Here is a 25,322-nt window from a genome sequence, read left to right on the forward strand (position 1 = left end):
TATTTTGAAAATTAATACATGATTTTTTAAATTCAAAATATTCAAAAGGTTATGGTAAAAAAAAATGTCTTTCTCCTTCATCAACCCCCAATTTTCTCCAGTTCCCCAATTCTCCCCCGATGAAACCACAGGTACCAATTTCTTGGAGCTCCTTCCAGAGATGTCCTATCATACATAACTCTGTGTGTGTGTGTGTGTGTGTGTGTGTGTCCTTGCCCACAGATTTTAACATTCTAAATGTGTCTGGTTTTTATTTGAAGGAATTCAGCTTCTGGTAGGGCTTGTTTTTGTTTTTTCTGTTTGGAGGGGAGGTTATGTTTTGTTTCTGTGAGATAAGAGAATGTGAATCTGGGTTGTCTTGGAGTTGGACCGTCAGTGATTTTCCAAAACACCTGGCCCTTGTGGAATGGTGCTGCAATTAAATTGTTTGTTCCTGCTGTAGCAAGATGTACCTTCCGAATCTATCTGGGCTCCTGCTTTCAAGGTGAAACCTCTCCCTGAAAGACATGGAGGGCTCCAGTGGTGTGAATGTGAGAGATGCTGACAGCCATAATCAGCTCTGGGCTTGAGTGATTAGAAAGTATGGAGAGCACTTCAATGCTTTAAAATTGCTCCATAGCACACAGCCAAAAAAACAGATTGCTGTGGTATTTTTCCCCAAAATTCGCAATGATTTTCCATTCCAAGGACAGCCAAAAAAAAATTAACCCACAACTCTCAAATAGTCATCTCTCTTAATTTACATCTAATCACTTGAATTCACACAACCTTGTGCCAAACTGCCACTTTTTAATGTTGTAGAGCATGCTGGTGACATCACCAAGCTGATGGCATGAACACTGCAGTGGCTTCCCTGTTGCACCTAAAGACAGTTCATTGATGTTCCTGGCATTCACCTAGCTGAGTAGTGAATTGGCACCACTGGCATACAGTCAGTGTTCACAAAGGGAAGTATCCAACTGCATTTGAAAACATCATCTAGGACAGATGGCCCAGGAAACACATTTCCCTTTGTCATATCTGTGACACTCAGGTGTTTTTGTCTTCCAAAATCCAGTGATTAAATCCTTGCTAAAAGCCTTCATTTGTAGTTCGTTCAGCCTCTGAGCCTGGGTCACAAGATCCAACAGTGGCTTCTGAATCTGGGCACCTGCTTTCAACGTGAAACCTCTCCCTGAAAGACATGGAGGGCTCTATACATCTATTGATGTGTAACAGAGCACCCAAAGACTTAGTGGTTCGAAACTACCATATTATTATTGCTCATGATTTTGTGGTTCAGGAATTTGGGCAAGGTGATTCTTCTTCTTGAGGTGGGGGTGATTCTTCTGTCCCATGTGGTATCAATCAATCGAGGTCATTTGGTGGTATTCAGCTGGTAGATGGGTAGGTTAGAAAGTCCAAATGGGCCTCACTCACACGCCTGGCACCTTTGAAGGTACAGTTGGAAGGCTGGGCTCAGCTAGGCTCCCTGAGTCTCCATATTGTCTTGGCCTCTCCACATGGTCAGATTTCTTACATGTGGCTCAGTGTTCCAGGAGCAAACCTTCCAAAAGGCCCAGGCAGAAGCTGTAAGGATTCATACAACCTAGCCTGGTGCTGTGGATTAAATGTCCCCTCCCCGCTGACTCATTGAAGTTTAAATTCTGTCCCCCAAAGTTCCAGGTATTGGAAACTTGGCCTCCGCTGTGACAGTGTTGAGAGGGTGGGAAATCCTATTGCGATGATTCAAAGGTGGGGCCTCGGGGAGGTGATTGGATTGTAAGGGCCACACCCTAGTTCGTGAGCATGGTTCTGAGGGCTTTAAAAGGAGATCACATGAGAATCAATCTCTCTCTGCACCACCATATTCTGCCATGTGAGACCCCTGCGTTACTGCCAGGGAAGACCCTCATCAGATGCGTTCCCTGGACTTTGGACTTCCCAGCCTCTAAAACTATAAACAATAAATCTTGTTTTCTTACAAATTACCCAGTTCCACGTATTTTTTTTATAAGCAACAGAAACAGATGCAAACACCTGGGAAGTCCAAGGATGTCACTCCTACTATTTCCCATCAGTCAAGCAGTCACTAAGGCAGCCCAGACTCAAGAAGAGGAGAATGAGACTCCACCTCTCAATGGGGGGAACATCAAAGACTTTGCACCCCCCTTTAACGTGACCCAGTCTGTTTCAGGGACACACATCACTGATTGGCTCATCTGCTCATTGTTCACTGGTGTGCTATGGTCAGACCACACTGTGTGGAGGGACAAAGCTATAGTCAGTCTGCCTCGGTGAAGGTTTAGTCCACACAAAGCTGAGCAGTGCCTTTCCAGGGACACAAAATTCTGAACAGGATGTTGTTCAGAAAAAGAAGGAATCTGCCTAAGAATGGTTGGAGTAAGGATGTTGTTCCTTGTTTCAAGCCCTAGAGAACTAGAATTATCAGTCTTTGAGATTAGAGCATGGCTGTCTAAATTTATCTTTCTAATAAATTCAGTGTCCCATCGTTGTTCAGAAAAAGAAGGAATCTGCCTAAGAATGGTTGGAGTAAGGATGTTGTTCCTTGTTTCAAGCCCTAGAGAACTAGAATTACCAGTCTTTGAGATTAGAGCATGGCTGTCTAAATTTATCTTTCTAATAAATTCAGTGTCCCATACTGATTTAACGTTTTCTCTAAACAATCCATTATATTACCTAGGTGTGCATCTTTGTGAACCCAAAACAAGGATGCTGGACGTAGCACTTTGGGAATGAGAAGTAGCTTCTGCTATCAATTTTTCCAATAACAGTACTACCACCTGACATTTGCAGAGTGCTTCCAATAGGCTAGGCACTATGCTGAGTGCTCTACACAACCATCTCACTTAATCCCTACACTAGCCCTCCTCCATCATTCAGAGGACACTGACATGTAAAGAGGCCATGTCTTACCCCACCAAAGTGACGCAGAAAGTAAATGGCAGAGCCAGTGGCAGAGCCAGAATTTGGACCTACAGCCTCCTGACTCAAAGTCTGTGTTTGCAGTTCTTGTGCTATTCTGCCTCTTTGTGTAACCTCATGTGCAACCCAGTGTCCTTTGTTCCCCTGGTGTAGACACCAGCCTAAATCCTGGGAGCTCGACCCCTCCCTGCATCTGAACGTAGTTTTACATTCAGTCCATAAGGTGTGGATTTCCCATCCATAAGCCTTTGCAGCAAGGCCTGCCTCAGCTCAGCACCTCCAGTCACACCCCGACACCTGAGTCACAGCCACACTTGTCATCCCCAGCACTCCCTACTCTCATCACTCAGCTCTTGCTCAAGCTTTTTTTCTCTCTTGTACATGAGATTACTATTGACCTGCCTGTTCATGGTGACTTGGGAACTATCCTGCACAGGGAAAGGCAGCCCAGAGCCAATTCTGACCCTGGGAGAGCCTAATGACTGGGCGATGACAATGGAAAGATTGACGTGGAGATGAGACAGGTGCAATGGCATTAGAGTTTAGCCATGTTGTATACCTGGTCAGCATATGGCCCAAGAGTCGGGCTGCCTGGGTTCAAGTCCCACCTTAGCCTCTTGCTCCAAGACCTTGAGCAAGATAGTCAACCTTATTGGGCCTGTTTTTCCACTTGCAAAATGAGATAATGGTAAAACTGCCAGTATAAGTGTATGATTAGTATTACTCAACTTTTTAGGTCCTCAGTTTCTTTATCTGTAAAAGGGAATAATGATAGCTCCACTATGAGAAGTTTATGGTCAGGATTCAATGTAATAATACCCAAAAAGCATGTACGAGAGCTCCACAACTATTGGCAATTACTTTTCAATTGGACTCATGTTCAGTGTCATGTAATAGAATCCAACTGGCTTAACGTAATAGTTTCTCAGGATTTTAGTATTCTTATTTAATCAGAAACCCAACCGTAAGCAGTCGAAAGCTCTGCCACAAGGGACCCAGTCTCCTTCCCCTGTTTGGTTCTTCTGTCCATAGCCTGCCTGTCTTCTTCATCCTTGGAGGATGGTAGCTACTCCCCTTCTCCGTCCTCCTGCCTCCTCATCGTATTTGTATCCTAGGCAGGAAGAAGGAGGAAGGGGAAGACAGTTAAGCTGTCTTGTTTAATCAGAAAAACGTTAGTGTTTCCAGAGTAGATTTTCACTGACATCACATGAGCCAGAACACGGCTATGTGACCACCTTGACTTCTAGAGGAGCCACAACTGAGCACTCTGCCTCCTCAAACAAAATCAGGGTGTTCTTGGTCAGGAAGAAGGGGAGAATGGATATTAGAAAAGCATCAAGTAGTGCCTACCGCTTATTATTATTATTATCATTATTGCTACTACTTAGGAAGACTTGAAGTACCTCCTTTGCCAGAGAGAGTTCGAAAAAAAAGCTCTCCTTTCCTCTGGTTTGGGGCAATGAGGACAAAATAAAATGCTGAGATAATGACACTCAGGATTGACCCTTCAGGAGAAAGAGGAGCATAGAAAAAAGAGGGTGCTATCTTCTCTCTCTCCACCCTTCAAGCCCTGCTGGTCCTGTGCTCTATTAACTGCAGTTCAAGGAAGTGAGAATTGCACATGGTTTGGTCTGGAATTGCTCTACAAGCTGCTGCAGTCCAGGCCCACCTCTCCAGACAGGGACAGGCAGGTCATGTCAGGCAGGTGTATATCTGTCCCCTAAAGATTTCAGAGAAAGGGATACCACAGTATGTTCCAGTGATTAGTCACCGTCACCCAAGGCAAATGACTATTGAAAATTTAAGGATGAAAATTACCACCTTGATTAAAGAGGCAACAAAATTATTAATAAGAAAGACTCTACTGTAATGATCGTATTTTTACTGAGCAAAATGTATCATTATTATTATTGGCAATAGCAGTTTGCACTTACTGAACACTTATCAATGATCTCATATGGACATCATCTTCCCCACTTCGTGGATGAAGACCGAGGTCCAGAGAAGCTTGGTGACCTGCCCAAGTGGATGCCATATCTATAGTAGGTCGGGCTGGTACCAAAGCCATTCTTCTAGGAATCTGTCCACCTGCTGTTGTAGTAGGGAACCAAACACATCCGACCCCGTACCTGACTCAATCAGATGGGAATTGTTTCCCATCTTTGATGAAAAATCACAAGCACTGAATCACCAGAGAGGAAGTCTAGTACAGCATTTAATGAATGTGGATTGACTCTGGAACCAAACCACTTGGGTTCCACTCCCAGCTCTGTCCTTCACTAGCTGAGTGAACTTGGATGATTTATTTACCTTCTCTGTGCCTCAGCACCCCTCAGTTGTAGAATGAGAGTGATAATAACAATGCTTACATCATAGGGTTGTTCTAGGAGTATGTGAGCTAATATCTGAAAAGCACTTAAAACAAGGCCTCACAGAGAATAAGTGCGAGTTAAGTGCTAAATTTTTATTAAGAAAGGACAGAAAAGGACTTCAGGTTAAACCTTGTTTACTCCAGACAGTACTTACACATGATAATAATAGCTTTTTTTAGCTGTTATATTTGAACATTTACTAGGTACCAAGTACTGTGCTTTGCAAACACTATCTCACTCAGTTGTCTCAGCAAGCCCATGAGAGAGGATCTGCTATCCCCATTATAAAGATGAGGAAACTGAGGCCCCAAGTGCTTTTCTTATTTGCCTCAGGTCACAGTTCTAGGATAGTAGAACCAGGCCTGGTTAAACTCAGGTTGTCCCAGCCAGCCCTGCTGCTTAACAATCTCTGTTGCCACCTCTCATGGGGAGTTTCCTGCCAGTGTCATACTTCTCAGATGAGACAGAATTGGGGACACTATTTTCCCAGTACCATACCATGTAACTCCATAGTAAACCCCATCTCAGGTCAGATGTGTTCACCTTCCTCCTCCCAGCCCTAGTAACCTTCATCCTGTCTTCTCAAGTTCCTCATTTACAGGGACATATGTTAAGTCCCCCTCTCCCTCCCTGTGAAGGGCTCTTTGTTGGCCCAGGAGCCCAACTTTTATACAGCAGCCCTGAATTCTCCCCCACAAAAGGCATGCCCCAAAACTTGTCGTCTAAGATTCCCCGTTCCCCTAAAACATAAGTGAAATCATGTCCCACCTCTGCTCATAACCATCTCACCAACAGTAAAAGCCCCGGGCCTTACAGAGGCCCTAGGCCCCCTGTGACTTGCCTCTGTCCCTTTTTCCCCTCCTGCCCAGCTCCCCTCATCCCTGCCCTCCTCCCCACCCCCTCCTTCCTCCCTCTCTGCCCTCCTCTCCGCTCCTCCCCTCCTTCCTCTCTCCTTAGCTCTCTCTGCCCTTCTCTCCTTCCTCTCCCTTATCATTCCCTTGGTTCTGCTTCTCTGTCTGACCAGCAACTCCTTCTCACAAACTCCAAGCACACTCCTGCCTCAGGGCCTTTGCTCATGTTCCCCTTCCCTTACGACATCCAAATGGCTCCTGTCCTCCCTTCAAGTCAACCGTCACCTGATCAGAGAGGGCTTACTCGATCAACCTTTGAAAAATATCAGAATCAAAACATGGTAATAAATCAGAGTTCTCAATCTTCTTTGCCCTGCTCTACGTTTCTGCACAACACTTAGCACCATGAATGAGTTTATTCCTTCATTTGTTGTTTGCTACCTGTCTCTACCCTTATATCTCCAACAGGGCAGGACTTGAGCAGGCTTCGCTCTACTCTTAGTGCCTGGCACACGTGGGCCCCAATACATACCTGTTGAACGAATTGAATGAGTACGTGCTTTTATAATTTTTCTGCTGGAGAACTGTGTGTCTCTAGCCATGTAGTTTTTCTTAACCCATGCCCTGTCAAAGGGCTCTTCGGTTGTGACCAACAAAGTCCTATTTAACTGCTGATTTTCTTGCAGCAGTGAAGAGTAATCATGTCTGGTTTGGCCACCATTGTGTCCCCAGCCTCTGGCACAGCAGTGACATTAAGTAGGAGCTCAGTCGATATTTACTGGGTGATTGAATAAATTCCCCTGCAGTTCTGGAGTCGTCAGTGCAGGTGCAAGTGTCTGCTCTCTGCCTCTCACCCCCTTGATCCTGTTCCCTTCCTCCTCTTTTCCTTCCAAATGTTTCGTTCCTCTCTCATTTCCTTTCCTTTTCTTCCCTGTGCTGTACTGGTGGTTCTTTAATTTATTTATTGCATTCCCTGGGCCTAATTTTATATGTTCAAAGAATTACACATCACCGCAAGATTCTAGGAAGTTTATTGTTTTAACGATTCATTTGTTTTACAAGTTCAATCATCTGTAAAATAGCATCCACCTCATAATTTGGTGTTAAGATGAATTTGAGAAGAAAACTGTAAAAAAAAAGAAGCCCTTCATTCAACATCTATGGACTCTTGGGTACTTTCCGATAGCAATTTCTCCTTCCTTGTAGAAATTCACATTTTTATTTACATTTTTTCATTATAACAACAATTTTATTACTAATACCAACATTTAACAAATGAGTGCAATAAATACCTTAAGAAACACAAAAGTGGAAATAATGCTTACCTTGTGGGCCTGTAATTGAACTAAAGGTTTATTTAACGACAGGATTTGAGAGTTTAGAACAGCTGGTCCCCATGCCAGACATCGAGTGCCCTTGAGGCTGTTTTTCATGACAAAACCTTCAAAATCCTGTAATGAGATGTCTGGAGATGACATCTTCCTCCTGGTATGGTACCTACCTTATTTGTCCTTAGGAAGACAGGCAAATTTTCTCCAGGGTACGCTCATTTCACATCATCAGAGCCAGCCTCTGCTATTTTTACTTTCCAGCCAACATATTAATGCTGCCTTTGTTCCGATTGTTTGGGGGAAGGCTTCTGGGGTCATTTCTCCCCCCTTCTGAAGGACAGGTTTGCTCCCCAGTATCCCTCTTTGGTAGCTATTGTGACATCCTGATGCCAAGTCTCCCACTGCTTTATCAGTCTAGCTCAAGCAATGGGAGGTAAGTGGATGGTCTCAGAGACCCGATTCCAGAATGTACTGATTATAAAAGCCTCACAAATGAGTAGCAAATATCTACTTTTCTCACCATCTTCCCTGTGCTCTAGACCATGGGTTTTCGAACTTTTTTTTTAATAGCACAGCCCTTTCTTCAAAGAAATTCCCACGGGAAAGAGTAAGTCATGTTTGTAAACTGTTAGAACTACTAAGAGTTCATTCATGTCACACTCTTTATCAGTGAGCCTAATTCAATAACCTTCTTAAAGATGAGCAATAACAAACGTCAAAAAATAAAGATCCCATCCACAAATATGACAAAACCATAAGGTACCAAGGATTAACCCGAAAGCAATATTTAAGAACTTTATGGCAAGTATAATCATCAGCAGCAGCACTTCTGAAGACCATAAAAGGTCTAAATAAATGCTAATATGTTATCAAAATACCAGTTCTCCCCAAACTAAACCAAACTAAAGTGTACATGCAGCTGCCAATCCTAATTGAGATCCCAAAAACATATTCCATGGGACTCTACAACTTGATTTGTAAATTTATGTAAAATAAGCCAGAAGAGCAATGACACTCGTGACAAAGTAAAACGAAAAAGGTGTGCCCAGCAGCGCTCAAGAGGCATCAGACAGCAGCAGCTTCTAGATGCTCCGGTTGTAGTATTTGGGAGCAAGGGGAAGGGGCTGGACAGCGGCCATCGGGGTCTCCCCTGAGGCGGGCTGGAGGGGCTCCCTGGAACAGGGTGTGAGCACCGCTGCCCCGATCCGTCGGCTGCTGTGGGTGGAGCACGCGGGGGCCGGAGGGGGACGTCCCGGAGCATTAGCTCCACCTGTCGTGTCGCGGGCACGGCGGCTGCCCCGGGAAGCGTCCACGCGGTGAGCTCGGCTCGCCGGACCTGGAGGAAACACCTATCGTGTGTGAACCCTGAGGACGGGCCACCAGGGAAGGGTTCCTGCAGAAAGGGGGCTTCGAGAGCGGCTCTTGAAGGAGGAGCAACTGGCTGGCGCTGGGAGACCCCAAACTGCTCATTGCTGCCTGGCCCCGCCGAAATGGGGACACCTTCCAGATGAGCAAGCGTGTGGCTGTGTGCCCACGGAACGGACGTCCTAGCAGTCTGTCCTGTCGAGGGATGCTGGGGATGGATGGGTGTGTGTGTGTGTGTGTGTGTGTGTGTGTGTGTGTGTGTGTGTGTGTGTGAGAGAGAGATTGAGATTTAATGTAGGAACCTAAGAGACGAAGGAAAGCAAGGGCGTGGGCCTTCCTGAGCAGCCGCTCTGCATCACACCCCTGATGGTCCTGGCATGTGATTCTCGCAGCAATGGCTGTGGGAAACTGTATGTGCTTCCCCTCTGAGGGGAACTTCCAACCCACACAGGACTGTCCTCTACAGCTGCCCGCGCCCATCCTCTCAACACACCTGCCTCTATTCTGTAAAGTCACCCCAATTCTCTAACATATACATTTAATGTTAACTTGAAGTTCAACTTTCACTTGCTTGCTGGGTTTTCTTCTCTTCTCATCAAACATCAGAGCTTGTTATTTCTCCCAGCTTCCATTTTTTAAAAAAGCTTCAAAATGAGCTTTCAAAAATATTCATTTGATCCCAGAAGAAAGTCATTTCATGCCTGTTTTGTTCAAAATGTGGAGAAGGTGTCCCTGAAAGGCAGCACTGTAACCTTTCTTTCTATCCCAAGTTGTAGATCAGTTTAAATTAGCAAAAAGGATGTTTGCATGCAGACTTGGCCTTGTACGTGAATAGGCCACAGGAGTGAAAATCTTCAATGGAGAAGAATAAAATCCAAAGTACTGGCCCGGGTTTAATAAGATGACAGTAGTATAAATCCCTGGATAGGGGAGGGTAGGCTATTAATGCCTCTCATAGGGGAAACACAGGACAAGTTAAATAGCTCCTCTCTTTAGGGAATAGTATTGTTCCCATATCTGGATGTCAAAGATGGTTGAAATTAAATCTCTCTTTGTGTTGTACACTTTATGAATAGTCATCATTTGGGTCATAAGGGAATGTGAATGGTCTTTACTGAAATAAATGCTTTTGAGTATGGAAACGGTTCTCTCTTTCTCTCTCTCTCTCTCTCTCTCTCTCTCTCTCTCTCTCTCTCTGTCTCTCTCTCTATCTCTCAAGAAGGTTTGCTTTGAAGTAAAAGCCACAAAGGTATGTGGCCAAAAAATTGATTTTGATGTCATTCAAGCTTAAACATAGCATGAAGAAAGAAAAAGACAATGAAGCTTCCATAAAGTTACAGCTTCATCTTTGTTCTCTGGAATCTGCTCAAAAGGGAGCTCTTTCAGAAGGGAGGACTCAGATTTCCCAGGGATAAAAGGCAGCGTCACAAGTACAATTACGTGGGGGACTAAAGGATGGGGAAGTCACTGAAGGTGGAAAAGCACTTTCATTTTGCCAGAGACTGACCATTCAAATTCTGTATTGATATATAAATATCATCTGTGCTCTGAGAGCATTCAGAGGGGTTTTCTTCCAAACAAAAGGCATTTAAGCTAAAGACACCCCTGATTGTTTAACAGCAAGACCCCACTTATGGAAACAGGTTGAATGACTTGCATTCAGTAATGAGATGTTTTTCTCCAATACAAGTGAAAGCTCTTCCTCATTGGCTCTTCCATCTGGGATTTGCACTGTGCTATGCACTCACCTCTGGATGCCAATCATATTGTAAACACAAATCCTCAAGTGGCTGTCGGGGTCTCTTTCTCTCCTAACCTCACATTTTCAGGTCTGGAAAAGAGACCACCAAATCTGGCCTTTTCACCTCAGCCATAAAAAAGAATTCCCTCACCCACACCAAACTGTCCTTTACAGGTTGTCTCGGGGGCCAAATAAAACTATATTTTACACATGTGCATGCACACACACATTTGTAAAGAGTCAAGCAACGTTGTTGATATAAAGCTTTTAGGTCTACATCAGATTGGTCTGGTGTGTGTGTGTGTGTATTCGTATTCATATATTCACTCATTCATTCACAAAACACATCCTTATTGCAAGCTGACATGAATGGTGACCCTATGAGGAATATTTTTCTTTACAAATCCCTACTGTAGACAAGTGTCTGGGGGAACATTAGCCAGTGCTTGCCCCAGACTAGTTCATTTCCTGAAAACCAGTTTAGATGCTGTTGTTGAATTTGACCTTCAGAAATGCAGTTGCAGTAACTTATGTGGCTATGTATTGGTCTGTTTCTGTTGCTTATAACAAATTAATGGAACTGGGTGACTTATAAGAAAATGAAACTTGTTGCTTACAGTTTCTGAGGGTGGGAAGTCCAAAGTCCAAGGAACACTTCTGGTGGTGGAGACAGTGACCCCTCACATTGCAAGATGGGGGAAGCAGAGAGAGCAGAGAGACTAACCTCCTCATTCACTCTCTTTTTAAACCCTCAGAACCACCGTTATTAATCCATTCACCACGACATTGTCCTGCAATCTAATCACTTCTTCAAGGCCCCACGTTTCAATTACCATAATTGGATTTCCTACCCTTTTAACACTGTCACAGTGGGGACTAAGTTTTGAGGGACATTCAATACAAGGCAGGCTACTTCTCTCTTTGGCGTCCCAGGGCAGCATTACTTAAGCCCAAATAGCCAACAGTGAATGTAGCTTTGCTTTAACTCTAAGACCTTTAAGCCAGGACAAACATCACTGGCAGGAGTTAAATTCCATAATGAATCAATCTCATTTCCGAAAACTATTTATGGTGAAAGTTCTCTTCTGCCATTTCTGAAACATTTTTATCCAGTTATTCATCTTGTTTTTCATGCAGCACATTTCCATAAATGATGCAATAGGTCATGCAAAGTTTCCTATCTGGAGAAAGTTACAAATTCCTCTCTTGACCTCAGGACTATACCCCATCTCTTCAGTGCAAGTGAGGATTAGAACATGAAGAGCTGACTCTAAGAGCTCTCTCTTCCCTGCTTGGTCGCCTCTTCTCATCAGCTTCTCAAGAGGAGCAGCATGGGTAGCTGCTGAGCAGACACACTGTGGAGCCAGCCACCTTGGTCTGAACCCGAGCTCGGCCACTTACTAGTTGTGTGACCTTGGGCAGTTGTTTAACTTCTCTGTAACTCAGCTCCCTCTTGTGTAAAATAGGGACGATAACAGTATCTATTTCTTAGACATGTTAAGTGTGTTCAATGGAATGCTATTCACAGAGCACAGAACAGGGCCACATCATTATTTCTATGTAAGTATTTGCCAGATAAGTTGCTTTCTGTTGTTCTTTTATTTTCTTCTTGCAACCAGCATACTTTTAGGCAGCTCTCCATGGTTCAGTGATAAGTTATTGAATTATATTTTTTACATTTTCCCTTAAAAAGAAGCCTATTTACCATGTGCCAATTCTTCAGGTCCTGGTATATTGTCTATAAGATAACACGGGAACCAATTTTCTGTTGATCGGCTTCTAGTTGGGAAAAAGTTATCCCGATGCTGTATAATTATAGTTTCTCTATTTACAAAATTTTCTTGTCCTTTGTACAATGAGAAGGAAATTATGTGACATGATACTTAACTCATTTCCTTCCAAAAGACTGGATTTCATGTGGGGTCCATAGCTTCAAGATGTTCAGCAGACTAAAATTAAAAAATCTTCTTGCAACATAGTGATAAAAGTCTGGAAAGCAATTACTGTATTAATGTTTTAATCCTGCTAGAACATCCTTAGGCCACCATGTGAATACTTGGGGGTTATGAGGTAATGATGTGACCCACCCCTCCTACATCATCAGATCTCTGGTTCACTGGCAGGCATTTGCCATTCAATCTAAGGTGCATAACTGACTATTTGTGAAACATATCTTAATCTTCTACCCTTTCTTTGCATCCCAGATTTTAAACTCATTTATACAGTCCTACTTATATAGTACACAGAAAAAAAAGTGTGAATATTTTTTCTACTTTAAATTCAATCCTTTAAGTTCTTTATAATTTTGAGTGATTGTTTCTATTGTGGTAAGGATCCAAGTATTCAGTAAAATGACATCCTGGGCAATAATGTAGTATAGAATATAAATATAGAAGGAGAGTTTTGACTTTGAATTACTTTCTTATCAGTGGCATTAATTTCATTTTTGTCTTCCAGTCTTTTTTCCCTTAATTTCATTCTGTTCTCAAACTCTCTTTCTATCTCCTACTTTTCTCTTAATACCTTGCCTTTTTGTCCCAGTGGATGACTGGAGTTTTTATTTCATTTTATTTTATTGTTTCTCCTCTCCTACCCTTGTATGCATATCTAATATGGTTTGATGTTTCATGCACCAGAGGGTAGGGACTGGACTGTGCTGACCCAATGGCTGCATATAATTTAGCACTGATTCTTTCTGCCTGGCAGAACCCACTGAATCCAGCCGTGCCAGGAGATGGAATCTAGGAATACATCCAAGTTGTTCTGTAGCCAGCAGGCAGCATCCTTTGGGGCACAAGTGTTTTCCATCTCCATTTCCGAGGCATTACTGCCATTTTGTCTTTTCTGTGCTGAGGACCCTCCTGATGGCTCTTTTGTATGATACAAATCCTCCTACTTTACATAAGCAATGAAGGGGATTCCAAGAGTCAAGGACACTTGCATTTTACCTTCACAGGCTTCTTCCCCTCGGAGATACTAAAGACAGACTAGTTGAAATTTCTGAATTAGAACACTAAAATGGAAAGAATCGTAGGCATCAGTACCAAAAGCAACAAGGCTGAGGAAGATTAATAGAGCACTTTAAATAGAGACTTAATTCAATTCAGCGCATTTGTTGAACACCTGCAGAGAGCCAGGAACACTGCCGGGTGCTGGAATTAACAAAATGAGTACAATGATTCCTTGCCCTAAAGGGTAAAAAGCAAGTAAGTTAAGTTACATCCGATGAGCACAACAGCAGGAGCGTATACTTCGAACAGACACACAGGAGAAAAGCAACTTACGCTAGGGATGGGGGTGTTCAGAAATGCTGCCTGGAAGAGGGAACCTGTAAATTGGGTGCTGAAGGATTAATTAAATTAGGAGACATAAAATTCCAACACAAAAAGACAGTATATGAAGTATATAGAAATACTGTATTCATTTTATGTTTTGAAAAGATTATCCTGTTAATGTGAAAAATAGGTGAAAGGTGCAGGGAGTAGAAAGATAAGGAAAGAAGAGTTCAGATAAGACTATTGCAGTAGCCTAGGCAAGGCCTAGTCTCAGGTGGGGGAAGTAGGAATGGAGCAGAAAAGACAGAATTGAAGATATTTAGGGGTGGAATTGGCTTTGCGACTGGTTGGATTTTTTGTGTGGCTTATAGAAGCATCAGCATTACCTTAGCACAAGCCCCAACACCCCCTATGGATCTTAACCACATGTAGTATAATCAAATTCAAGTTTCAATGAAAGAAAGCAGTTGGCCAATCTGTATGTGCCACCTTGTAAAAAAAAAAAAAAAAAAGGGCAGGAGGAGAGAATGGAATGTTTTGCCACTTTTAAGGCTGTAATAAATGTGTTTGTAATCCCCACTCCAGGTTTGATAGAACTTGGTCAGAAAGTACCTTTTGCTTGATTTTGTAAACATTATCATTCAATATACAGAGATGCAAAAATGTACCCAAGATGTTAGATGTCATTAGTGAAATGTTAGCTTCCTAAACCCTCTACCTATCCCTCAAAATTTATTAAGAACACATTTTAAATACTTGCTGTTAGAAGAGCTCAGATTTTCTGAACTAAGAAATAAATTTCAAATGTTGCATGGATGATTTCATATATTCTATGTTCTTTGCAGTTCAAACCATATTTTTTCACTTTTTTTTTTCCTTGTGGCTGGCAGATATTTTTTCACTATCTTTAACAATATTATTTTCTCGCTTGAAACTCCAGCTAAAAAAAGAAGAGACCAGAGGAAGTGTTGAATTTACAGCTAGAACTCTGAAGTGATGCACATGGAGGCAAACATATTGTCAACAACAGTAATAACTAACACTTAATTATTACTGAATACTCACTGTGTGCCAGCCACTATGCTAAGCATTTTACATAAGTGAACTCATTTATTTTTCACATAAGTCCTGTAAGACAGGAACTTTTGTCATAACCATTTTACAGATAAGGACACTGAAGATTAGAGTAGTTGAATGATTTGCCCATGAACACAAAGCTATTCATCAGAGGAGCCAGGTTCAAATCCAGGTTTGCTGGACCCCAGAACTCACTCTCGTATCCACTGGACAATACCACTTTTCTGAACAGCTGGGATCCCTTTTGAGCTTTTCTTTTGAAAACCAAAATTTAAAAGTCTTTTTATTATATCTTTTTCTGAGTTGTACATTTTTTAAATAATACCAACAGTCTCCATGTATATGATGTCAAATTATACAAAAAAATATGATATTCACAGGCTGCCTTTGGCATGATATAATTGGTCATTATTTTGTCATTCTTCTCCTTTTACCAGTTTTTTCTCCAATATAAACTTGTGAAAAGAATGTTAGAACAAGGTTCTAATCCTCAGTGGTCGCTTATTGTGACTTGTGTTGGTCTGGACAACTCATCATTCTCAGGTCTTTGGCCCAATCATAAAATGATGGTTGCCATATATAAAAGCACCTCCAATGTTCCAGGCATTGTACAAAGCCCCTTACAACAACACAATAAGGGAGGTACTAGAGTTAGCCCCATTTTACGGATGAGGAAACTAAGGCATTGAAAGGCTGAGTATCTTACTACAAAGTGATACAGGCAATAAGAAGTAAAGTCTGAATTAGAACCCACATCTATTGACTCCAAAACTTACACTGTGCTACAAAACCTCTTTGTTCTGCATCACAGTGATAAGGTTTCCTAATACCAAGGTCACTCTGATTTTGTGAAGATCAGAAGAATGCTATCTGTGAGAGCTTCTTGATTAATTTGAAAGAAAACCAAATGATGCTTTAAAGTCATAAAATACCTACCAGATATTTGGTGAATACTTTGTGTCAGTTGTGCATTCAGTTCCTGTAATCCTCACCACAAACCTACCAGACAACTATTTTTGTTCCCATTTACGTAAATGTGACAGCTGAGTCTCAAGGAGATTAGGTAACTTGTCCAAAGTCTCATGGCTAGTAAGTGGCAGACCCAGTTGTCAAAGTCAAGATCTGTAGCACTCCACACTATACAAGTAGCCATCATGCTATGTCATCACTTGTTTTTCTCCTTGACTTTGAGAAAAAGAAAAAAAAAATTCTAACAAAGTATCTTGTTTAAAATTATCTTAAGATTGTTATTGAGGTTTTTAATTACACAATTAAAAGGATGTTCATAAAAGGCAGGAAATCCTTTTAACCACACTGTTTTGGGTTAATTCTTTTGCCTAGTTTGCTCATTGTTTTCCATAAAAATACTTTCCAGAAACCTGCTTATTCTAGCCTTTCCTCTCCCCGTCTCTAGCCCCCCTCAAAAGGAAAGCAGCAGAACAGCACATCCAGGTCCCATTTTTCTTGCTTGATCATCCAGAGCATGTAAAATACAGTGAAATATGGCCTGAGTCAGCTCCTCACAGGACAGAAATCAGTAACCACTGGTATTGCTAAGCAACACCACAGAGGAGCAGGCTGCAAATTAGGTGACAAATTTATAAGAAGTTGGAGTATCTGGGGACTCACTTGGGCATTTCATTATGAGCCATCTGGATGATGCACAGTAATGACCACACATTATTGTTCACTGTTCGAGGGTGATAATTCCCACATAATTATATTGGCACCTCCCCCTGTGATCCTAACCTACCTTTCAAAACCTTCCACTGTATTTTCCATAATCCAGATATTTCTCTGAAAGATAATTAGGAACAGTTACACCTAAAGGGAAACTTTCTTTTCTCCCCAAAATAAAATTGAAAAGAAAAGAAAAATTACTCCCTTGGCTTGTGTGATGGCAGAGCTGGCTGGGCAGGAGTATGCATGAAGAGGGAATTAGTTAGTTATAGGATCATCACAGCTCAGTCTCCCCAACATGGGCTCCACCATGGTGGTCCCAGAGAGGCCTGAAGTGATAGGACTCAGTCTGATCCTCAGCCAGAGAAGAGCAGACTGTGGTACCTTCACCAGGTGAAGGATGTAAACTTTGAGGGAGACAAGAAAATGGCTAGAGTCCTTGACCTTCTGAGGATGGCTTGTCTAGCAAGGACACCCCGCCCCCAGTTCCAACAGCCTGGTTGGTCTCATTTGCTCATTCATTCATTCATTTGTTCAACTAACATTGGTAAGAAAATTGGACTAAGCAACCTGATTTTAAATGAAAGGTTACAAATTGATGAGCCAAAAATGGCTCAGTGTCTTTTTTTAAGTTTGGAATTCGTTAGCAACATTTAAAAATCAGATTTCACATAAATAGCCAGATATCTGACTTTCATTTAATAATCAAAAGATCAACACTGTGCCCAGCTGCGGTTCCCCATGGAAGCCACAGCAGGAACTGAGTGGCTGCTGCCCTTTTTCAGGCATGCACTCTCTAGTTATCCGTAATCCCCACTACTCCCTATTGTATTCCCACTTCACGCACCTACATGCCTGGCCCCCGTAGTTCTTGGTGCCTTGTCAGGATGCCTATTATGTTCCAGGCGCTGGGCCAGATGCTTGGGATCTTTCTGACTTCAGTTTTGTCCACAGATGTGGTATTAGTATTTGTTGGGGCCTCGGTCCTTGGAATGGTACTGGCACATGGACATAAACAAGGAGGTACATGTGGAGAGTGGGGAGACAGATGGCAGCAACAGCAAACCACTGTGTCTGGGTTTGCAGGAAACTTATAGGGGAGAGTGAGGATTTCATGACGGGGGTGGATTCAAAGAGCATGAAAACCAGGTGGTAATTCTCTTAGAGGTAGCTCTGCGGGTGTGTGTGTTTGTGTATGTGCATGTATATGTGTGTTCATAAATCCTCCTTGAAACTCAGTAGCTGACCAAGGATAATTGTCTTAGTCTGTTTTTCATTGCTATAACAGAATACCTGAGACTGGGTAATTTATAAAGGACAAATTCGTTTCTGAGTTCTAGAGGCTGGAAAGTCCAAGATCAAGGCACCAACAGATTTGATGTCTGGTAAAGGACTAGTCTCCCCTTCTAAGGTGGAGCCTTGAAGGCTGCATTCTCCTGAAGGGAGGAACGATGTGTCCTCACATGGCAGAAGAGCAGGAGAGAGAGAACCCACTCCTGCAAGCCCTTTTTATAGCAGCATTAATCCGTTGATGAGGGCAGAACCATTATGACCCAAACACCTCCCAAAAAGTCCCACCTCCCAACACTTTTGTGTTGGGAATTAAATTTCCAGCACATGAATTTGGGGGAACAAGTTCAAACTATAGTAATCACCCACAAGTTTAGCCCTTAATTTTTATTTGGAAATTTTTGCCTTGCTTCCAAAAGCCTAAGTGAGCGGTTTTAATCTCATAGAACAAAAAGCAGTACTTATTAGCATAGATTGGAAGATTCAGATGCAAAAAGAACTCCATAGGGCAAAATCATCTCTGTTAACACCTCGGGTAGGACATACATGCATACCACGTGTTGAGTACAGCTGTCCCCAGGCAAATGTGTGCACTTTTAAGAGCCTCTTAGGGAAATTTAACAACGAACATCATCAGTCCCCCTCGGAATGTTAAGCAGAACTTCTGTGGTGAGTCAGTACTTTGAAAGCTTTTTTGAGTGAGATTTAGAATCTGAAGGTTAAAATATTCCTTTCCTTCTGACTTGAGTAAGAAGTAACGATTTGTGCTTTTTCCTCATTTAACCTCCATCCCTTACGGTCTTTTTGTTATTGTTTAAAAAAAAATTAGTTGCATTGATATGAACATTTGATATACAAGAATAAGGACAAAGAAGGCCTTTTAATGGAAAGCCACTAATTTTGGTAGTCCATACAGTTTTTTTGTTAGTTTTTTTTAGGTGAAATCAAACAAAAAGCTTAAAATTGGGCTGAATTAGATGATATCAGTTAACTCATAATTCATGTTTATTTTGATGAAAATTGTCCATGCATGGAGACAAGAAAAAAGGTAATGGTACCATTATAACCCAGATACTCTGCAAGAAACTTAAAAATTGTACAGTTCTACAAATATAAGTGCTGTGTTTGTAGGGCGTGGGATGGAAAATTACAAATATTCAGCTTTCATACCACCCATTTACGAAACTTCACAACAAACATTTTTATCCAATGATAAAAATAAATTCACAGGTTTATATATATTAAAAAACCTTCACCTTCAGTCTAAAATGTTAATAGCGCAAAATATGATTCTGGAAGGGGTTTTTTTTGTTTGTTTTTGGGGTTTTTTTAATGGCAATAACTCTTATTTTTCACACAAGGTGCCACTGCAGGCAGCCATCAGAGAACACACTGCTGTTCTCAAATATACAGAACTGAACAGAAGCATTTTAGCAGGCTGCCTGACTGTACATAGAAAACTGTTGAACATCTTCAGACACTAAGACAGAGGAAAAAATGGGTTTATGCCATTTGCTGATATGTTTATGAATCACTCAGCAGTATTAATATAAGCTATCTTTCTCTGAAAGTGGAAGGAATTACATTCACTCTGGCAGCCTCTGGGCAATTCTAAAATGCAGGTCTAGTGAAGAATACCACAAGCAAGCAAGGGGCAGATGCCGTGTCCTGTTCTGAAGCAAGACTGATTTGGAGCCTGACTCTACACATTTTAAGAGTTGATATAGCCATCTTTATAGCTTAATACTGAGTTTCCCTTACCACGTAAACTTGCAATCAGCATAATTGAGAATTCCTGAAACACTGGCTAAATAATTCTAGGGTTAAAAAGCAGATCACTGGGCTGGCCCGGTGGCGCACTGCTACAGTGTGCCGCTTGGGAGCGAGGCGGCGCTCCCGCCGAGGGTTCGGATCCCACATACAGACTGATTCCCGCTCACTGGCTGAGCGAGGTACGGGCGCGACACCGAGGGTTGCGATCCCGTTGCCGGTCCCGGTCCGGTACGGGCGCAACACTGAGGGTTGCGATCCGTTGCCGGACATGAAAAAAGACAAAAGGGAAAAAAAAAAGCAGATCACTGTCCATATAACAGAATTGCTACTTCACAAAGCAGCCTTTATTAGACCGAAAGTTTTTCTTTTGACATTCTTCCTGTGTTTAAGGGAAGAAGCAGCGTAGGGGTTTTGTTGACTTGCACATGTCAAGTATAGATTGATGACGCCCTATAGACTCAATTAGAGTTTGAATAGGATTTAATTACATGTGCTGAGGTGAGTTAGGTTTTCATGGTGGATCTTTGGCAGATGATGAAGAGGGGTACCAATTATTAAAGATGTTTGTGCCACCCCAGTGTAAAGTGATTTATAAATATGCCTCATCTGATCTTCCAAAATCCCTCCTAAGAATAGGTATTTATTGCTCATGTCCCCATTTTACAGAAGAGACTAAGGCTCAGAGAGGGTCATCCAGCTCCTTAGTAGTAGAGCCAAGCTTTGAGTCAGCTGTCCGGTCTGTCTCACTGAGAAGCACTCTCAACCTTGGTAATGACGTTGTAGTGTCAACAGCAGAGAAGCATTAGACATCAGTGCAAGCCTCCCCGACCTCAGCAGATCCAGGTTCAACAAACCAAAGCATCCTGAACCTCGCTGTCATTTGGGAGCTGTGCATGTGTATACTTTATTCAAGAAATGTGAGGACAGAGTGTGAGGTGAGAAAAGCACAGCTCTGGGTTCTGCTGAGAGGGATCTGAAGAGAATAGGGTCCCTGCCTGCAACATACAGACTGCCTAGTCTGAGAGACAGGCTGGTGTGCAAATATTTGCAGGGAAAGTTCTAGGTTCCCAGCTGGAACTCTGGCAGTCAGATAACAGAAGGGTCCACTTTTCACATCCTTCTCCCATAGTTGGGGTCCATATTTTGATTCCCCATAGGTCTGAGAGTAGAAGAGCAGGACTAGCAAAGAGGTCTTTTCTAAATACTGGTCCCGGCATGGCAGAATATCTTTTGTTGCTGAACAACAAATACCTATTTTAAACTTCTATAAATCATGCTGAATTTTTTTTAACAGGCTGTGTAAGACACCAAGTTCTCTAGATGCCTTGTTCCATGTTCCATAGATTCTCTTTCACTTCTCCTCATGGTGCGTGCAATAATGATAGCTTCCCATTATTGGTTGCTTAGTGTTTGCCATTATCTCATTTACCCTTCACCACTACCATATGGGATGAATACAATTGTTATGCCTCTTTACAGCTAAGAACACTAAGACTCAGAGAGGTGAAACAACTTTCTCAAAGTCGCACAGCTAATAAGTGGCAGATCTTGGGTCCAAACCTAAACCCCAACATCAAAGCCCATTTTCTTAACTCTCATGCAGTACTGAAAATCATCCTTCCAAGGGTGTGCTGCAATCCAGTATACATACATACCTCCTTGATAGGCATTAGATGACTCTACCAAAAACTACAGTCTGTATTGATAAAGCCTTAACTTTTAGGTCTTCACACACAGATTAAACCAATACCAAAAATAAAGCTAGCTCTTAGATTGAAAAAAATGAACAAGTTAATGATTATTTTTCCCATCAGCTAATATTTAAACAATAAATGCCTGTTCTCATTGATTTCTCTACCTCTATTTTTCATTCTAATGAAATGAACTCAGCAGAGATGCTTCTATTGACTTTCTGTTTCATATATCATAGTTTGGAGGCCTCGAATGTGAGAAGTTATTTTTCTGCTGGTCCCATCTCAGGGATTTGCAGGAAAAGTGTTGAGAATGCCAAAGACCTCAAAAGTAACACTGAGAAAGGTAATGCTGAGAGGAAAAATCCGTGTCCATGTACTTCTCAAGAGAAGAGGAGGGCCGGCCCGGTGGCGCACTGGAGAGTGCGCCACTTGGGAGCACGGCGGCGCTCCCGCCGAGGGTTCGGATCCCATGTGGAGACCGGTTCCCACTCACTGGCTGAGCGCGGTGCGGACACAACACCGAAGGTTGTGATCCCGTTGCCAGTCCCTGGTACGGGCGCGACACCGAGGGTTGTGATCCCGTTACCAGTCAGTAAAAAAGACAAAAAGGGAAAAAAAAAAAAAAGAGAAGAGAAGAGGAAATTGGGAGCCCAGTGTACTAGTTCCTATGCACAGACTCTCTGAGACTGAAGACAGGCCCTTCCTTACCTTGACTTTGTCAATTGCGAAGTATGGGCAAGAACTCAGAGGTACCTTAAAGCAAGATGGTGAGATTGCTAGCAAGATTGGAAGGAAGTGAACAGAGGAATGATAGAGTTTAAATTCCCTAGAGATCTAGGAGTTTGGACGCCTGTGGCCCTAGCTATCCAAGTGGCATGAAAGCAAGTGTGGTCCATGATGGGGAGCAGTCATGACCAGATTACATTGCAAACACCAACTACTAGGTTCTGGAATTTTCTTCTCAGGCTAAGTGGCGTTCTTAGAAAAATGTTACAGAGAAGAGGCACCAGTTGGTACCCAGAATTACATGCACAGGTGACGACACATCACTCTTCCAACCCTGGCTGCTCTCACTCAGTTGATACTTCCTCCTCACTTCCTCCCTCCTGTCCCAAAGAAGCTCAGCTAGCATGAGGCCTGGTGTGAATCCCAATGCAGTTGTGTTTATGGTGCCTTGGTTGTTCCCTGTGGGGAGGGCTGATTGGAAGCCATGTCCCAAGCAGGTGAGTTCATTCCTTCCTCCCAGGCCCTCCGTCAGGCTAGGCCTGACCCCAGGCTGTCAATAGTGGCTGAGGCCACTTTCCGTGAGGCGTCCATGGGCCGTAGGACACCAGCCAGGTGTGTGATGAGCTCTGGCTTATGCGTGCATGTGTGTCCTAATCGCATATCATGTGCCTCTCCCTGCACCTCCTGAGGCCCTGGTTCAGGGAAGAGGGCCACCTGGCTCTTGGAGATGCTGCCCACCTCCCGCCGGGTGTGGCTGCTGAGTTCACCCTCTCTATCAGTGGCAAAGACTGTGTTCTAACAGGCTGGCTTCCTTCTCCATTCTTTTCTGCCTTCTCCTTAGTGAGCTGCCAACATGGTTCCCTTCACTTGGGCAGGTGGTGTCTCTTCCGCTCCTCCCTAACCGTGTTGGAGCTGCCACATCCCTTGTTGTTATTCAGCTTCTCGCCTCTCTTGTTCCTTCTCTTCCACCATCGCCAGCCTCATCTTTGGTATTTTCTGTCCACTTCTTGTCCCTCTGTCCCACGCAACCTCTGAGGAAGCAGCTAAGAAACAATCTACACATTGCCCCAAGTGGCAAGAATGTGTGAGTTTTGTCAGACGTGAACAATTCCAACTATGTAAAAATAAAGTGATAATTAAACAATATGATTGTATTTATATATTTATAGCTGGTTCCACAAGAGATGAGGTTAAGAATAGCATCATCTGCCACAAGCAGATGCTTGACAGTTTGGGACTGATACATGAAAACAGGTGTGTGCATACAGAGAGGTTCACATCTAAACAGACACATCCATAAAAATGCAGCGGTGTATCTCACTGTGTAAAATATGTTTAACACCCAACTTTGCAAACACAGAGCCACCCACACTCTGTCTTCTGAGAAAATTATAGAGGATGCCAGCTGCTTTATTCCCCTGCTTTACCTCCAGGAAGGAAGAGAGGTTACAAAAAAATTAGTTGGCTGATATAATCCATCAACTTACTGCAAGATTACACACACACAAACACATATATTATGTGTGAAGCCACTATGAACATGTGCTTAATATTTATAAAGGTACTTAGATCACTTAAGAATTCCAAACTTGTGCAATGTCATATGCATAATAGACTACTGTACTTAAAATACCACGAAAAAATATATTTCACTAAAGGCAATCCCCAGAAGGCATGAAATTTTTTTCTTGTTGTTGAAGTGCCTGCATCTTTTGTAATATATCTAACAAAAGCCAGAATAGGCAGGATTTTGCAAAAACATAAACATGAGGTGATTTTTTCTCCCCAAGACAAAATTTTGTATTGGTGTATTAAAATAGTTTTAGGTAAAATTTTAGGCATGTGGGAAAAGTATATATATAGAAGATATAATATAAATAAAAATACGAGAATATTTATTATTGCATTTAAGCTAGATCCTTCATGGTGCACACAACCCCATCAATTATAAATTGATTCACACATGGATTTCCAGTGGCTGCCCAAGTTAATGGGCCATGAAAACATTATGCAGAATTACAAGAATATCTCTTGAGTCTAATTAATTTCTTGAAGTTTATTGGGAAAGTGTGGTTATGACCAGGAAAAATATTTTTAACCTGCTCTCAATGCTTTAAACAATCTGGAATTTTTAGATGAACAAGAATAAAAGTTTCTATGTTGAAACTGAAGAAAACAGAAACAGTGCATCCCCACCTCCTCCACCCCCCACCACTGCCACTGCCACCAGCTGATTCAAAACAGCTCACTTTCTGCCAGTGGTTTCCATCTGCACCCAGAGGAGGGGCTGCCAGTCCTTCCCCTCCCCCTGCTGTTTACACAGCAGCAGGTGATGGTCTGGGAGTGGGGCTGCTGTCACCTGTCTGAGCAGGTGGTCTTCCTTGGCAATATGCCTCCCAGAGCACTCTGCCCTTTTAGCAGCTCTTCCCAGCAGGCTGCACACATCAGTGCTTTCTGGCTGAAATATGAGATGAGAAGGGAAAGGGGAGTTTAGAACCTGGTTTTTCATTTTGGATTTTTCCAGGAAAAAATTCTAGAAAATTCTCTTATTCTCTAGGAAGTGATTCTGTTGGAGAAAAGCTGTGAAATGAACTTCTGGGACTGCTGTTCCATGGCAAGGAATCCCAGTGTCCACAAGCTTCCTTCCATGGGTCGGGACATTATCTTTGTTCAGTCCCTTTCTCTTGGAGTGTCACCTCTATCAAAACTCTAGGGCTAGGCTGGGGTGAAGTATTCTTTGCCAAGCATTCTGTTTCATCAGATGTTAAAATAACCGTGTCCTCTTCTGTAATGCAGGACACATCCTACCCCCAGAAGAATAATATATTTTAAGTGATTTCTGAAAATGGGCCGAGAAAGCTGTCTGCCACATGGCCCATGTTTGCACATCTCCATATAGTTACGATTACGGAATTTGACAGTATAACTCTGAATCTGATTAATTAAGAATGTGTAAAAACAAAGTTCTTGAATTATAGCTCGTTCCTTATCTTTGTGTCTTTTACTGTGATGTTGTAGAACTTGGATCATATGGAAAACTAAAATATTATGACACAATGACTGAAGAAGGTAAGAATGATTTTAGAATTGTATGCATTGGCTTTTTTTTTTTTTTTCATTTATGGTGTCTGTTGCTTGCCCATTTTTAAAAATCTTTTTTTGTTTCATTGCATGACTTCAGTGACATTGTGTGATTTATTATTGTTTTTCATTTTTGTCTAG

The 25,322-nt window shown here is 42.3% G+C and overlaps 1 protein-coding gene across 1 annotated transcript in view; it reads left to right on the forward strand.

The window, feature by feature from the left end:
- LOC103609557 (sodium/potassium/calcium exchanger 2-like) overlaps positions 1-25,322 on the forward strand; it is a gene marked incomplete at its 3' end in the record, with an annotated part of 51,454 nt that overhangs the window by 3,511 nt on the left and 22,621 nt on the right. Inside the window, exon 3 of the mRNA XM_008593863.1 lies at positions 25,119-25,169. Coding sequence (XP_008592085.1) covers positions 25,119-25,169 — 51 coding nt within the window. The remainder of the gene's footprint in view (positions 1-25,118; positions 25,170-25,322) is intronic.

The sequence above is a fragment of the Galeopterus variegatus genome, unplaced genomic scaffold, assembly GCF_000696425.1.
Source record: "Galeopterus variegatus unplaced genomic scaffold, G_variegatus-3.0.2 Scaffold9759, whole genome shotgun sequence".
Taxonomy (NCBI): domain Eukaryota; kingdom Metazoa; phylum Chordata; class Mammalia; order Dermoptera; family Cynocephalidae; genus Galeopterus; species Galeopterus variegatus.